Source organism: Rhinopithecus bieti, unplaced genomic scaffold (genome assembly GCF_001698545.2).
Source record: "Rhinopithecus bieti isolate Rb0 unplaced genomic scaffold, ASM169854v2 scaffold_17939, whole genome shotgun sequence".
Taxonomy (NCBI): Eukaryota; Metazoa; Chordata; class Mammalia; order Primates; family Cercopithecidae; genus Rhinopithecus; species Rhinopithecus bieti.
In genome coordinates this window covers 2,950,571-2,967,378 of record NW_016809446.1, presented here as the reverse complement: position 1 = coordinate 2,967,378, position 16,808 = coordinate 2,950,571, and the positions used below count along the sequence as shown (strand labels likewise).

The 16,808-nt window shown below is 37.1% G+C and overlaps 1 protein-coding gene across 1 annotated transcript in view; it reads left to right on the top strand.

The window, feature by feature from the left end:
• The window catches only part of LANCL1 (LanC like glutathione S-transferase 1), a 47,372-nt gene that overhangs the window by 8,599 nt on the left and 21,965 nt on the right, over positions 1-16,808 (top strand). Inside the window, 1 exon segment of the mRNA XM_017889354.1 lies at positions 14,822-15,029. Within this exon segment, the coding sequence (XP_017744843.1) occupies positions 14,822-15,029 (208 nt within the window).

Sequence of the window (16,808 nt, the reverse complement as noted above, 5' to 3'; positions counted from 1 at the left end):
GAAATCCAAAACACTTGTCCCAAGGATTTCAGAGAAGGGATACTCAGCCAATAATGACAAATGATTCCATTTTTTTAACAAGGGTAGGGAAGACAGATTGAACCAGTAAAATTACAGTCTCAGGGACTTTTAAAAGTCAATGTTTTGTAAAAATAAGACTGGACTAAATAATGTTGGACCATTCCTTTTATTATTTTATGATTTTTATGAATTGTAGAAGCTTCACACAAAATGAGAATGAAATGAAAGGATTTTCTTTCAAGAAGGAAGGTATAACAGCTATCATTTATTATCTACTGTGTTCCAGGTGTGATGTGGTTGATAATGTCATCAGTCAATGTTGAACATTACTATTTATTTAAAATTATTGGGGTTTGAACAAAACAGGGCCCCTCTGATTATGACCACGATGATAATATATTAAAGGGCTCAAACTCATACAGCATCTGTTTTCTGAATATATATGAGTTTCTATTATTGTTGTTTTTCCTCGGCAAAAAAAAAAAAAAAAAAAAAGACCTGAAACAGATCACGCTAATTCTGAGCACTGGATTACGAAAGAAATGACTTAACTTTTAAAAATTGGCCACTCATATCGTACGTCATATTATTATTCGTGGAGGTGCTTTGCCTTTAGGGGAATATAAGAGGATTGATTTCAAAGTTTGAATTAAGTTTGACGATGTTGTGAAAGAGTCATTAGTAAGACCCTATATTGCTAGGGCTAGTTGAGAAACCAAAGTTAAAATCTTTGGAAATACGCAAAGAAAGTTTCACTCCATAAGTAAAATGCAAGTTCTTTGTTTAATTTTCTTTTTTTCCTTTGTTTTTTTCTGGGCTGTACAGGGTTTCTGACTTCATCTCTTTTGAATGCCAATATCCTTCAACCTTTTATCCTCAAGTATCTATGATATTCATTGCTGGCTCCTGAAAGCAGCTTATATGGCAAGCATCTGAGGCAAATTGGCATACTTAGCAGTTTAGGATGTCTTTAGTGGCTGGTTGTTTTTTAGGATGTAACGTAAAATCTTCTAGATAAATTTGCTAATTTTCTAATTTGCTAGTTTTCGAGGCAAGCTTCCTAATGTCTCCTAATCAAACACTGTAAAAAAGCCATTATTCCCACATAAAATAGACTGCCTCCTCCAGTGTTTTGATAAGTAAAATGCTACCTTGTGCCAATGTTGAGACAGTCTAAATAACATAAAGCTCTGAGTTGTATAAGAAACTAAAACTGATTCAACCCCATAAAATCACAGTGTTAATACCTTCTCCTCCTATTATGTTATAGTTTACAAAGTATCATTTATTCATAACTGCAATTTTATTACCAAGAAATGTATTCACAGACATAATAAAATATTTGGTGCTTTTGTCAAAGCAATGTTTATATAATTATGTGTAGATTTTATGTTCCTTTGTGTCCAATGTTATCTTTCAAAACAAAAGACACTCTTTAGGAAACACGCATTATATTTCTTTAACTTTGTTCAGCATGAGAAAACTGCATGGTTATTGCAATTAGTTAGAACTTTAAAATCTTATTTTGTTAAATGTCATTCTCCAGTATAAGCATGGGCTGATAGCTAATACTAGTTAGATAGGATTAGGATTTGGGACAGGATTAGGTTCAGCTGTCTATACCCCAAAAAAGAAAACAAAAGTATAGTGGTTTAAATAACAGTGCATTTTTCTCTCGTAAAAGAAGGCCAGAAAGCGTCGGTCAGTCCAGGCCTGATAGTTAGCTTCAGGATGTTAATAGGAACCCCAGTTCCTTTCTTTCTGCTCCATCATTCCTCAGCCTCTAGCTTTTACCTCTTGTTCAAATTGACTGCTAAGATCCAGTCATTACATCAGCTTTTCAGGCTGCTGGAAGGAAGAAGAGGCAAAGAAGAATGCATTAATGCATGCTCTGCCTTTAAAAAGCCTTCCTGGAAGTCCCACTCATCATTTAAGTTGTGCTTACTTTGCATGGGCTGGGATGTAGTCACTCTTGTTAGGAAGGAAGGGTGGGAAATGCAGTCTTTTTTCTTGGGTTCTGTTAATAGAGGAAGAGGAGAGTCAACTTTAGGATAAGACCTAGTAATCTCAGCTATAACTTCTATATAACAAGAAAAATGATTTTTTTCTTGACTCCTGTATTTTGCACAAGGCTTTTGGACAGTGAGCCTCAATTTTATGTCTGTTAAAGGATCTCTTCTGTTCACTTTTGGGGATTTTGGGGTGAATAAATTTACCAGTGTCTATAAAATATTTTGAAGTTTTCCAGGCAATATTTTGTCTCTTCTTTGTTTCCAAGGAGATTGATTTGGGTTTTGATTCACAACACTTTTACTCTTTTAAGGTTTTTTTTTTTTTCCCCATTCAGTAAGTAATAGTCTTTGCATAAAGCCTGCCACAGAAAGGAAGTATTACAGGAATGCCAAATCATAAATAATTTTCCTAGCGCTAAGTGTAACTTAAATCTAGAAGGGATTACAATTGATTCTAAACTTAATACTGTAAAACATTACTATTTTTATAGCTTTATTAAACAGTTATTTGCCGTTCTTTTCTGCTTTCTCCTAAACTCTTATTTTCTGTTGCAGAATTATAAAGTTCCTAATTTGTACCATACATCAATTCATACTAAACCCCATAATCGTATGTCTTTGTTTCTACTTCATGAATCTGAAGAAAGCTACAAAACTGGGCCGCCCAGCTTCTTAATACCTCATTCATGGTGTGTCTAGATTTGTCTCAGTTGCAGTTGCTCAGTTGATCTTGAAAATGAAAGGGTTCTAGTGAAGAGATGACACATTCGTGTTTAGTGTTAGATGTATAAACTTGACCCTTGAACAATGTGCAATTTAAGGGCACAGGCCTCTGACACAGCCAAAAATTTAGGTATAACTTTTGTCTCCCCGAAAACTTAACTAATAGCTTGCTGTTGAGGAAGCCTTACTGATAAATAGTTGATTAACTATGTATCTTTTATATGTTTATATTATCTTTTATATTTATATTTTGTGTGTTACATTTAATATGTACTCTATTTTTACAATAAAGTAAGGTAGAAAAAAATGCTACTAAGAGAATTATAAGGAAGGGATTATTTACTATTCATTGAGTGGAAGTGGATCATTATAAAGGTCTTCATTATTTTCTTCACATTGAGTAGGCTGAGGAAGAGGAGGAAAAGAAAGGGTTGGTCTTGCTCTCAGGGGTGGCAGAAGAAGTGAAGGGAGGTGGAAGGGAAGGCAAAAGAGGCAGGAACACTCGGTGTAACTTTACAGATATATGTCGTAATTTCTGTCTGACATTTTTGCTTTTTCATTTCTCTAAAACTTATCTCTGTGCATTGTCAGTTCTTCCACCATTTGCTTTAGTGTCAGTGCCCATACCATGTATGAATCCGTGTCAGAAAAGAAGTCAAAAGCAGCATTGAATAATCAAAACCCTTTTGCCAGACTGTCTAACATCAATTCGTTTTCTGGCACTGCTTCTTCTGTATCCTCCTCATCCTCTAGCACTGGTTCATAAGAACTCATCTTCAAGTCGCTTTCTATTAATTCCTGTGGTGTGGCATCTATTAGCTCTCGAATTTCTCCAAGATTCATATCTTGAAGTCCTTCATCCCCATCCCCCCACCTTTTTTTTTTTTTTTTTTTTGGCCATATCCACATCTCTTTCATGATCTCCTTGATTGGTGCCTGTGAAGTCATGCACACTATCTGGACCCAGTTTTCTCAAGCAAGAATTTGTTTCAGCCTTGATGGTTTTTGTGGCTTTACTGTATCAACGATAGTGTCTCAATGGTGTAATTCTTCTAGACTTTCACGATGTTCTATCTGAGTTGTTCCGTGAATAGGTCACATATGCAAAGTGGCCCCCAAATGCTGAAGGAGCTGAAAACCCAAAGGAGACAGACAATCCAGTTTGTTAGTAAAGTGTTTTATTGGAGAACTTGGAGACACCAGCCTGGTCTTGGTCAGCCACAAGGCAGGAAGATCTCAACACTGTTACTCCAGAGACCCAGGGCTTACATACCATAGGGAAAGGCAACCCTCCAAAACAGGCAAGACTACTATGTGTATCGCAGCCTATAATTTGTGCAATAGCACCAAGTTTCCTTTGTTCTTACACTATGGACAGTAACGTAAAAATCAGGAGGCATTCACGAGGCCAGGGCTAATCAGAAGTTAGCGTAGAGAATTAGCCTACAAGATGGAGTCACTTTTGTCTCCACAGGGTACTCCATAGCATTGACAATCCATTCCATAAAGTACTGTTTATAATGAGCCTGAGAGTTCCTTATGAACCCCTGATGTAGAGCCTGAATTAGAGACCTGTTTGGGCCAAGTAGACCACTTTGATGCCTTCAGTGTTGAACTCTTGGGTTCTGGGTAGCTAGGGGCATTGTGCACTATTGAAAAAACTTTAAAAGGCAGTCCCTACTGGCAAGATAATTTCCCTACATCAAAGAGAAAGCATTGGTAGAACAAAACCATTAAAAAAGGTTCTTGTTGTCCAAGCTTTCCTATACAACCAAAAGATTAGCAGCTGGTGCTCATCTTTTCTCTTCAAGACCCGGGGGTTGGCAGCTTCATAGTTAAGGGTAGTCCTGATCATAAACCCTACTGCATTTGCATGAAACAGTAGAGTTAGCCTATCCCTTCCTGCCTTAAATCCTGGTGCTCATTTCTTTTCCTTACTAATGCATGTCCTTTATGGATTCTTCCCCCTAGAATAGGGTTCAAAAACTTTTCAGGCAGATGTCCTTTCCCCTCAATTGTTCTTCATCGTACCTGCCACCTCTTGGTTGGCAGAAGCTGCTGCTGCTGTTATCTTGACTCTTTTTTAAGCCAAATCTTTCTATAATTATCAAACCAACCCTTACTGGCGTTAAATTATCCAGCTTTAGATTCGTTTTGCTTTTAGTTGCCATATATTGACTTCACATTTTCTTGAATCATTTTAGAGTCCTGTACCAACATAAAGGCTACATTTTCAATATGTACTGCAGTTTCACTAAAAATGCAAGGTTTTTGTGCCTGCTGCTGTAACTGCAGTGATGGCTTCATGAATTTCCTTTTCATTCTTTACAATGGTCCTAATGCTGGATTCATTTATCTTAAAATGGCAGGCAACTGCAGCTGCAGACCTCAATCTATGGTTATATTATATCAAGCAGTTCAGGTGTTTCATGTAATGTCATGACTTTTCTCTGCTTCCTGGAAGCACTTTCAGCATCACTAGTGGCACTTTGTATGTGTCCCATGGTGTTATTCAAGGTTGACAATATTGCACTAAACACAATTAAAAATACGCAAGAATCACAAGAGATTACTCCTTACTGTGATATGTAATTTACTGGAGAGCCAGAGATAATGATCTCAAGCAGAGATAATTCACATCACATGTTATTTTAAGTGGAGCAACACTTGATTTCACATAAGTAGCAACAGGAGGTGGCTAAGAAGTTATTGCTGTAATACAGTGTGCACTAGAGTTAATTTACGAAGTTATTTAATATTTCATCTTTACATTTGTTTACATTTCTCTTGACTGCGGGTGGTGCCATGTACAGTCTGTATGCATAAGCTTTGATAAATTTTAACTTTTTATAATAGATTTGTGTATATTTTATCCTAATGATAAAATAGACTAGTAACTACATATATTTTGTGTATTCATGACACACCTTTTTCTTAATTTTTTCGATATTTCTGGTCTACACAGTTCATCTGCAAGTTTTTTCAAATTGTCAACAAATGCCCAAAAAAGTTTCCACTATATATATGTTTTAAATCTGTGTACAAGTAGACCCATGCAGTTTAAACCCATGTTGTTTAAGAGCCCACTGCATTTGGAACTGAAAAACTGACTCCTTTTTTTCCCATCTATCTTTTCAACAAAAATTAAAACTAATAGAAGGTACTTTTTGGAATTCTGCTAAAGTACTTCTGAGTGTTAAACATGCTTAGTAAAATGATTATTATAATTAGTTAGGAGTTTACAATTTTATTTTGTTGTTTCTTTCCCCAGTAGTATGTAGATGGTCTGATAATTAACGCTGGTTCAGATAAGATTAGGATTTAGGATAGGATTATTCCAAATAATTCGTATATACAAAATGCTTTGTTGATAACGGTGATCTGTACAGGTTTAAATAGAAATGTAAAAGAAGTAAATAATTGCTTAAGAAAGTACTTTACACTTACTTTACAAACTGTTTTACAACTGAAATTATCTTGGCTTTTATTTTAAGATTGAAGCAGAGGGTATGATATAGTGAAGAGATTGGTTAACATGAACTTTTAATAGAACTCAAACATCATTTCCACTGAAGCCTATGTATTTACACCCATGAGTTGTCATAGTGCAATTGTACAAGCTGTATCCCTGACTTTTACCTTTTTTATTCACAGCACAGGTAAAAATGCCCTGACCCAGGGAAAGAAAGGGAAGAATTTTTAAAACCCTGTAGCTGTCTCATATTGTCAGAAGAGGCAGTTATTACCATAAATCCCTCTGGTCTCTCTCATGCTCATTCAGGAATGAGATGTTATGATTAATCAATTTTTCAGACAGTAATTTAGACTTAAATTACTTCTATAGTGTTCAAAAAAGAATAAAATAGATTGAATGTTGGTTCCCAAGGGAATAAAGATCATCAGTTTGCAGTTTTATGATCATTTGACTGTTGGAGGACAGGAGTAAGATTAAAACACTCTTCCTGTTGATAAAACGTTACTGCAGTTAACATTTGATTGACAAGACGGTGCAGGCACGTACACCAATCACTACTGTTGTATGCCAGGCGCCGTTTTAAGTGTGTTGCATTAATTCAGTAATCCAAACCTCAAAAAAACTTTATATAGCCAGGCGTGGTGGTGGGCACTTGTAATCCCAGCTACTCAGGAGGCTGAGGCCGGAGAATCGCTGTAATCTGGGAGACGGAGGTTGCAGTGAGCCGAGATGGTGCCACTGCACTCCAGCCTGAGCAACAAAGGGAGACTGTCTCAAAAAAAAAAAAAAAAAAAAAACCTTTATGGCCAGAATACCATTCATATCCTCATTTCACAGATGAGAAAAATGAAGCAAAGCAAGGCTGAGTACTTCATTCAAGGTTATACAGCTAGTGACAATGCTAGGGTTCAACCCAAACAAGCCTGGCTCTTGAGTCCTGTTCTTTACCCTATGAGCATGTGTGCATGTGTGTGTTTACTCTCAGCTTCTACATATGAGTTTATTCTGTACACTTTATAAGAAGGTTTACTCATAAACTATAAGATGGAGTAGTTTGAACAATGACAACATGATACTCAAGCCATACAAACTTCATAGAAATGGCTAATGACTAGTCAGATTTAAGTGTTTTATTAAAAGAAGTAAGAGTCAGAGTAAGCCCTGATAAAGCATGAAGGAAATTTGGTAAGTAAGAAGGAAACAAGGCTTATTAGGCAAGAGTAATTACTATTTAAAAAATTATTTAGAATTGAACATAAAATAAACCCTGAGAAGACTTATGGGCATTTGCAGCTAGAAAAATGAAAAAATCTCCAGTGCTTTTTTATAGAAGGTGTTTTTTCCCTTCCTAATCTTGTATTAATATATTCAGCATGGTTTCAGGATAGAAAATTAATTGGGCCAAGACAGAAGCTTTTCCTCATAATTGCTTGTTTTTGAAAAGGCTTAAAGATCTTCTCAAGTGAATTATCATCCATAGTCTGAAATCAATTGGTAGCTCTTGCAGCTGTTAATAAGTGATATTTTGAACGAACAGCCTCAGTTCTTTTCACCAAAATTCTCCTTTGTAAAATTTAGTACATGGGAGTGTAATGCATCGTGATATTGATGTATGACATATGCCTGCAATAAGCATTGAGTTGTTCATTTTTAGCCTTAATCTTTTCCCAGTAGACTTACAGGAACTATGTATTCACGGCTTGTGTAGCAGGGGACACATTTTAGTTATTTAGGAACCCCATTAAGAGTTGTTATATATGACTCTACACATAGCAGCAGACAGTACAGAAAAATAGCATGACTGGAGGCCCCTTAAGATCAAATCTACTGGTCAGCTACTGAGTGGTTCCCAGTGGTGTGCAGAGATCGCTGGGGACTCACCAGAGAACATAATGCTACCTGCCATGGAGCTGGTCTGAGTTTTGATCCAGGTAGACTGTAGGTGCTAGGGGGGAGAACATTCTAAAGTGCTTTATAAAATGGAAACCACAAAACACTGGTAAGGAATTGTTATTATAAAGGATTAAATGAGCAGATAAAGTGTTCTTGTGTTAGAAATAAACATTTAATCAAAAGGATTGCTTCCCTTGCAGATAACATAGTAGAAAAGTTAAGTAAACCCAAGGGATGGCTGATCTCACTACTGTCTTTGAGAGACAATGAGGGAAAATGCTAGCCCTTATTTCATTTTTTTTCCCACTCTTAACTATGATGATTCTTAGGGGAAAGGATGATCAGCTCACACTTAAAAAAAAGATTCATACAGGACTCTAGGGACTTTAGTTCTGAAAGACATGACCCAGTCTTCTGTAACCGACTCACAAAGTTAATGAGGCTAAAATTGGCATGTATTTCCTCTTTTCAAATATTAAATAACATTTTAAACAAGAGGATATGTAGCATAATCCCTAGAGTAATATTAACTTGCACTCTAAATGCAAGTCATTATAGTGTTTCAAGATGCTGTTCCTCTGATCTACCAAATGTATGGCCTTTGAGCTGCAGATTTAGCATGTGAGTGTTAGTTACTGCTGACACCGGACTTACTTGAAAGGCGTCACTCTGGCCAGGTGTCTTCTCTTTGCAGTTTGATCTCTTTGTAAGTAGCTCTTCATCAGAGCCAGCATTTCAGTGTTTAATTTGAGCCCTGACCAAGTGTCCTTCACCTTCATTAGATGCACCTGTCCCACCCAGCCAGCATTGTTAGGACAAGTAGAAAGAGCCACAGGCATGGATTTACGCTGGTTAGAGCACTTCGCAATGGCCACTAGATAAATGAATGCAGTTGTAGAGTTTAGACACCACCAGTGGGGCTTGAGTGAAGCAGAGTAGGATGAGAGTGTGATACAGATCAGAAAAAAAAATAAATGGTAGGAAGGAAAGAAGACCTATCTAACAATTTGACTTTTACAGCCAACACCAAGAAGGCTGTGTTTGTCATTTTCATTCCAGTAATGCCAGCACTTAGCACAGTGCCCAATTCATAGTTGGTGGGCTGCAGGGCACTGCAGGAAGGAAAAGCAAACAATGTTTCCCTGTTTTTTGTTTTGTTTTGTCATCTCTTTTTCTGTTGGACAGTCAGCTCTGAAATGAAAAGACACATTTTCAGAATATTTATTTGCCCTCCTTATTCTCGTTTTTACTCACTTGTTTGGAGCAATATTATTAAATTAAAGGTGTGGAGTCATGACTACTTTCCTCCCCAGATGACCTGTTAAAGCACTGAAGTGTTCGAAAGCCACAGTCTACGATGCTCCACTTTAGTCGGACAGCTGGGCAGATGTCCTACTCTGGATTGTTTACGGTTCAGGCATGGGGAGAGTGCTGTGCACAGTAATGACAATGCTCTAAAGACAAATGTGATTTTGTTAAGGAATGGAAATGCACATGGTCAACATTCAGCACAAAATTGAGAAACAATTACAAAAGAACATATTAGAAATTATTAACCTGATATGGAAAGACAGGTGGTCATACTTGCAGAATACTTTCACTTCTTACTGTTTCATAAATCTGAAGAGAAGAAAACATAATAATTGATGAGCTGTTAAAGTTTCAAGTAGGGAAAAATGTATTTGAACTTAGATTGGAACACCCAAGTGCCCCTCCTTTAGGAAGTTCCTGTCTCCCTATCATTCTAAACTAATGAGTATTAGTTAAGCACCCATGGTGAGCCTTGTAGATCCAAAATCTGAACATGATTTTCCCTACCAGAGTACATGAAGGGAGTCTCTAAATGGCCTTGAACTGCACGAAAATGCCTTGTGGGGCTAAAGTACCATGGCACAAAGCTTTTTACATCACTGTAAGCTGGTTGTAAAACCAGTGAAAAATGTTGAGGAATAATCTGTGGAATGCAAAATCGCAGAAAAGTATTTTGAGAGATATATCTGTGGAGATTTTTATCTCCATATGCATTTGAGACACAGCAAGGTCTTGATTGGTCAAAATGAATAGGACTAATGATCCCTCAGAAATTCAAAGGCTTACTATTAATTACTTCTCAACAGCTGGCTGTATTTATAGTACTACTTGGCATAAGTTACTGAGTAAGGAAATTGCAGATTTAGAAGTGTCCCTAAATAATGTACCCTCCCATCCCAGGGTAGTAGCTACAGGAAAGAAAAAAAAAGAAAAATCTAGTTCACAGCTTTCATACTGAAGTCAGGACTGACTCCTATTACAACAGAATTTTATTTGGTCCTCATAGCATATTTTGTTTTAAATAGTTATCAACATTTCAAGACCAAGAAATTCTTAGGGTAAACTGAGAGACAGTGCCAGACTTCCTGAACTTCTTGTACAGAATGACATCTATTCCTGGTCTTCAGAGCAGTTCTATCATTGGAATGTTCTGCAGTAATGGAAATGTTATTTCCATCACAACAGCCACTAGCCACGTGTGGCTATTGAACATTTGAAATGTGGCTAGCGTGACTAAGATTGAATTTTAAATTGTGTTTACTTTTAATTAACTTACATTTCTATAGACATTTATGGTTAGAGGGTATCATACTGGACACTGCACTTCTAGAGAAACCAGACAGGTTGCAGGAGTAGTAATTCAAAGTACTACAGATCTGGATGTGTAAATTTTCTTCTATGTTTTCTTCTAGTTGTTTTACAATTTCTGATCTTAAGTCTAAGTCTTTAAGTGTGAAATGAGGTTCAAATTTCATTCTTCTGCATGTGAATATACAGAATATTCATACTTATGACATTCAGTAACACCATTTATTAAATATAAAATAATTCTAAACTCTAAATCAGTTTAGAGCAGATTTTACAATTAAATTCAATCAAAATTTAAATCTCATTCAGTTTTTTCTGGTCTAGAAGAGAAGATGAAGGGAAGGAAGCATGTCTCCATTCTACTTTTTGCTTAGCAGACAGCACAAAAGGAAATGTAATGTGATATTCAAATTTAAGCCTAAGAATACACTTGGCTAAAATTGGCTTTTGTCACATTTTAAAGTAGATGCATATTCTGCGATAAAAGATGAAAGAAAATGCTAAAAGATGAAACTCCCTACATCATTCTTTGTCAAAACTCAAACAATTTTGGCTGTTATAAGTCAGTAAGTGTTTTTTTCTCATTATATTAAGTGTCCTTCAGAGAATAGAATCATTTGGGGATGAATTTATTAATGGATACAGCTGTCCTCTTTCCTCCCAAACCTGGTTCTCCAACAGAGGGGTTTGCCACCTCAGTGGATGGCACCGTTGCCCATCTAGCTGTTGAAGTTACTCATCAGGAGGCATTTTGACATCTCCTCCTCTGCCCATCCCCCCACCAGGTTCTGCTGATTTTACTTTCTAGACAGGTATCTTTCAGTTCATTCTGACAACATCCGTATTACACCACCCACCCTGTGTCTCGCTCCTACTCCTGAAGCATCGTCCTAACTGCTCCTCCTGCGTCCACTGTTCCATACACTCCCTTGCAAACCTCACAGTGCAGTTATGGTGAACTTTTAACAAATCTAAGTATATTCTTTCCATGCTTAAAATGGGTGCATTTCAAATGAAACTCCAAATCCTAACTGGCCTGCTAACCCTGTGTAATGTAGCTTCTGCCTGCCTCTCTAGCTTTGAGAAGAGCTGTCTTTAGGATTAGGGTTACCAGGACATGGCAATACAATACATCTAAAATAACAGTGGCTTTTACAAAACTGAAGTTTATTTTTTTCTTGTGTAAGTAGGCAATCCACAGACTGGGTGGCAGCTTCACAGTCTGCCAGGATCTAGGTGGCTTTGATCTTTGAAACTTTACCACCCTCAGCACAGAGCTTCCAACTCACGGTCCTTAGACCATGGCTGCTCTAGCTGCCCCATCACATCTGCATTCCAGCCAGGAAGAAAGTAGAAAAGGAAATAAATGGCCAGTGCCTTCCCTTTAAGAACATTTTCCCAAGTTGCCTCCACTACTCCCACTGCATCCTGTTGTTCAGAACTTCGCCACATAGCCATACCCAGCTATGAAGAAGGTTGTTCTTAGCAGCCTGTGCCCAGCTAAAATCCAGGGCATTATTGTTGAGAGAAAGGCAAGATACATTTGGAAAACCACTTAGCAGTCTCCATCACAAGAGGTAACGCCTCATTTTCTAGAGTAGAATATGAGTCAGAAATATCTGACATAGAAAAATTAACAGATAGTACATAAGCATATTGTTAGAAATAGGCAGATACTAGAGAAAATGGCAGAAACCGTTGAAAATGGTTGCCTCTGGGAGGCAGGAACACAGTGAACCAGAGGACTAGTGTTTTGCACATTAAGTTTTTCAGTGCTGTATAATTTTTTCCATGAAGAACATATATATTTTGATAAACATTGCATTTGAAGGCATTTCTTAAGGCATTGACTGAAGCCAGGCCCATGAGTATGTATTAGGACTGGGTGATTTTTCCCTGCAAAGCCCCTGAAGTTGTGTTTTTATTTCCCACCTTGCCAACCATCCCTGAGTCTTTGGTATTTATTCAAAGGTGGTGGTATATGCATGGTTATTGTCAAGGGTTGAGGATCATAAACATCAGGTTTAAGACATTTGGCCACAAGCAGTCCCCCCTTTTTTCTGTTATTAGGACACATTATATTGTTTTCTATTATATAAAATACTGATGAGGCATTAAATGTCTGTGACTTAATGCATTTTGTCTTATTTTCCTGACCTGGGTTGATTTATAATAAGCATGTGCAGGAAACTTTCTAATTGGCAGCAGCACTCACCACTTAAAGTCCTTTTCCTCCATGGGTGTTCTGTGACAGGGAATGTAGACACAGTAAACTATCATCTGCAGAAGATTACTTACCAAAATTCACAGATCCAGAGGCCCACGAGAGGTAGGGGAGAACTGGAACATGAGGTTGTGGAATCCCAGAAACTAGAAAGATAATTCTTTGCCGATCAAAAAGAAAGTTTTAGTCCAAATGTATTCTTGTGAACTTGAGAAATGATTACCTGTTTTTCATGAGAAATACACCAAATCTTACAATTGCAAGCCTTAATAGGTTTTGTTTGTTAAATAGTTAAGCCAAGAGGAATTGTTGCTAATGAGAGACAAAGGTCTGAAAGGAAAACAATCATTGGGCTTGTATTTAATCACTTTTTATTTTCTCAGATCTCCATCATGTCATTATCTGGCTTTGGTGCTTACATAACTTAATTAGGAGAGTTCAGGCAGCAATGGGAATAGGAGGGCAAAATGAAAGGGTAACAGTTTAAATGGATCACCTGCAGATGCGTGATATGGATGGAGATGAAGCCTATTAAGGACCTAATTTTAGAAGAAGCTCTTGACATCAGTCATTTGTGAAAAGGGGATTTTTTTTTATTACCTACACACAAGGTTCTGTACACTTGTCTACAAACCTTAAGCATTAGTGCATCTGATCATCAGCTTCTGGGATTACTAACACCAAGCCACTTTGAAAGAGCAGTCAAGGTTATTAACTTTGGCAGGAAATGAAAATTTGGCCTTAATATACATGTGAAATTGAATTGTCTGTAGCACAAAGCTTTGGAGATTACCCATGCAAAATGAGAAAACTATCCAAATTTAAAATTGTCCTCAGTACAGTGGAAAGTAATTTTGCAGACAGCATTTTTACTGCATTGAAATCTGTGAAAAGATTGGCTCTATTAATTTAAATTTAAACAGAGGTTCTGTGTCTTCTAAAAATGGCAAATGAGATGGAAAATGTACTTTAAGGGAAAAAATGGGTTTCTGGAAATGCTGCAGGCAGGCAGGCTTCCTACTCCACATCTTTGAGTCTGCCCTGAGACCAGTTGGCTTCAGAGGGAAGGCTCTTTCCACTGTGACAGGCATTTGAAATAAGGACATGCAGACAGTGCCTCTATTACATATTTCAGGCTTCAAGAAGAGGGTAAGAAACTGATCGAGTAAAGCCCGAGGCAAAAGTCATTGGTGGCTTTTACATTACAGTTACCAAAGTAGGTGGGTCCTTGACAGAGAAAAAAATCAAGGGGTTGAATATTTTTTCTCAGCTATCAAATAACTTTCTTATAATCCCTGCCTGGAAGGATACTGGGGCAGGGGATTTGGTTACACTAACTACCTTTTCACTAAAAAAAAAAAAAACACACACACACACACACTCACAAACCAAACTTTTACGTAAAGAGAAATTGAAGTTTTCATTCACTAGTCTTTGAATTTCTTTAGTTCACAACAAACTATTTATTATTATTAGTGAATCGATTACATTTATTTGGAACCCTAGTTTAACGACACATCATTTCGCCATCAAGAAGAATACATTAACACAATAACCAGAGTACAACAAAGATTAATAATACGCTGTGTGTCTCTTTATTGGCCAAAGCCTTAGAGACCTTATTATTTAATAGAGTTGTCATAATGAGGAAACTGAGGACAAGTGGTTGGCTTATGCTGGTTCGTAGAGTTGCTTACTAATAGAGCTGAGCCTAGAATTAAAGTCACCCAAACTTCCAGATCATTAATACATTTGCTACAGGTTATCAAAAATCACTGCTGAGTAGACACTATGCCAAAATAATAAAATAACTGCCTTTCCTCATCTTTACATTGCTTTCTTTTTGTTTTTCAGGTATTGCTGTGCTTTACTTACATCTTTATGATGTATTTGGGGACCCTGCCTACCTACAGTTAGCACATGGCTATGTCAAGCAAAGTCTGAACTGCTTAACCAAGCGTTCCATCACCTTCCTTTGCGGGGATGCAGGCCCCCTGGCAGTGGCTGCTGTGCTGTATCACAAGATGAACAATGAGAAGCAGGCAGAAGATTGCATCACACGGTAATCATGTTTCTACATGAGGGTTATTTTCTAGACATCATTATGCATTAATTCTGCATATGTTAACAAAAGAACATTCTAGTGAGTTTACTTTTCTCTTAGCAGATAAATCTCACTGCTGTCATTTGATCAATTCTCATATTATTCCTGTGTTGTAGTTAAGGAACAACAAATATAATCCCTATTTTATTGCAAGATATAAGACACTGTCATGTTCCAGATTAAATATCAGTTCAGTAATGTAAATGAGATCAAAAGCCTGAACATATGATTACTAATCCAAAGTGCTACCCAAGATCTGTAATTCAAGGAAATGCAGTTCAATTCCTATAGGTGGGCTGAAAGTCCTTCTAAGGGACCACAAACTGATTCAGAACAGCCTTTCTTAGAGGCAGTGACATGCACATCCTGATTTTCATTTTGGTATACATTATGGTGGTCCACTAGAAGCTGGTGAATTATGAAGAATTATTAAATGTTTTTACTAATAGACTAATTGTTGCCTTACCAGAGTTTATTAAGCACTCTTTCAGAGTTCTAAGAATGCTGGCTGCCATGCGACTCTGCGTGCATTGCTCTTAGGCTCCCACTGCACATGCTAACACTCCAGCAATGTTTTAACCAGTGACTGTCCCCGAGTTGACCATGGTGCTTGACTCCCACTATTCTTTCTTATAGATTACTGTTAGGATGGCATTACCATCACCGATTTAGTTTGTCTAGGATCCCTTGGCTAATCTTTACCCTGTTTGCTGGTGTATATTTCAACAACAGGCTTTTTGGACTTTTCAAGATGTGATAGTGCCATATTCAAAAAAGAAATGATTTGTACCCCTATTGTTTAGGCGTGTGTGTGTATATGCATGTATCCCTTCTCTCCCAATCTTTTCCCATACAGTGATATTTTCTTATTGTAACTTTTCCACTGGAAATTGTAACAAAAGAGGGGTGGGAGTCTTTTGCTCCACCCATAATGATTTGGGAATCATTATATTGGATCATTTTCTGAATTGACATATACTTCAAAACACCTTTTTTTAAATACATGCCTATGCTACATTTCTTAGGGGCTAGACATTATATAGTATAACTTTAAAACACATTACTTAGTGCGTCTAGAGGAAAAAAACTGAACATTCCATTCCAGAGCTGAGAAGCTTTTCATATAAAACCTGTCACCAAGCTCGACCAAAATGAAAGATGAAACAAAACAGTGATTTCCCCCAAAGTTTAATTAAAGTGTGTTCCTTCCATAGTAGCTGACTTGCATAAGACTTGCCAATACAAAAACTGTTCCATACTCACCTAAATTTGAAACACAGAGACTACCTTTTAATTTTTTTTACGTAGCTGATGTTTAAAGCCATCAACCAACAACTGCTTTAGAGGTCCACAAGATATTCTCATTCAGTGAATCACTGTTAAGTACCATCAAATCAAATTGTAGTGCTCCCAATATTCTATATACAATGCCAGCCTTTCCAAAATACATGCAGCCAAATTTTAATAGTTTGCTATGTGAGAAATGTTAATGTGTTCAATGAGACCACGATTCATAGATTCAAACAGATGGGAATTTGTATCAAAGCACTAATTAAACAAAATTAAATATGTGTCTTTACCGGCTGCTTAAAGAGTCTTCTGTAGCTTGTATACCTGAGGACAACACAGCAACTCTAGGGAGCAGCACTTGCCAATCTTAACTCACCTATACAACCCTCTTCTTCTTGAAATCTTGAGGGCCTATTTCTAACACACTCTTTGGGAAATGGCACAATA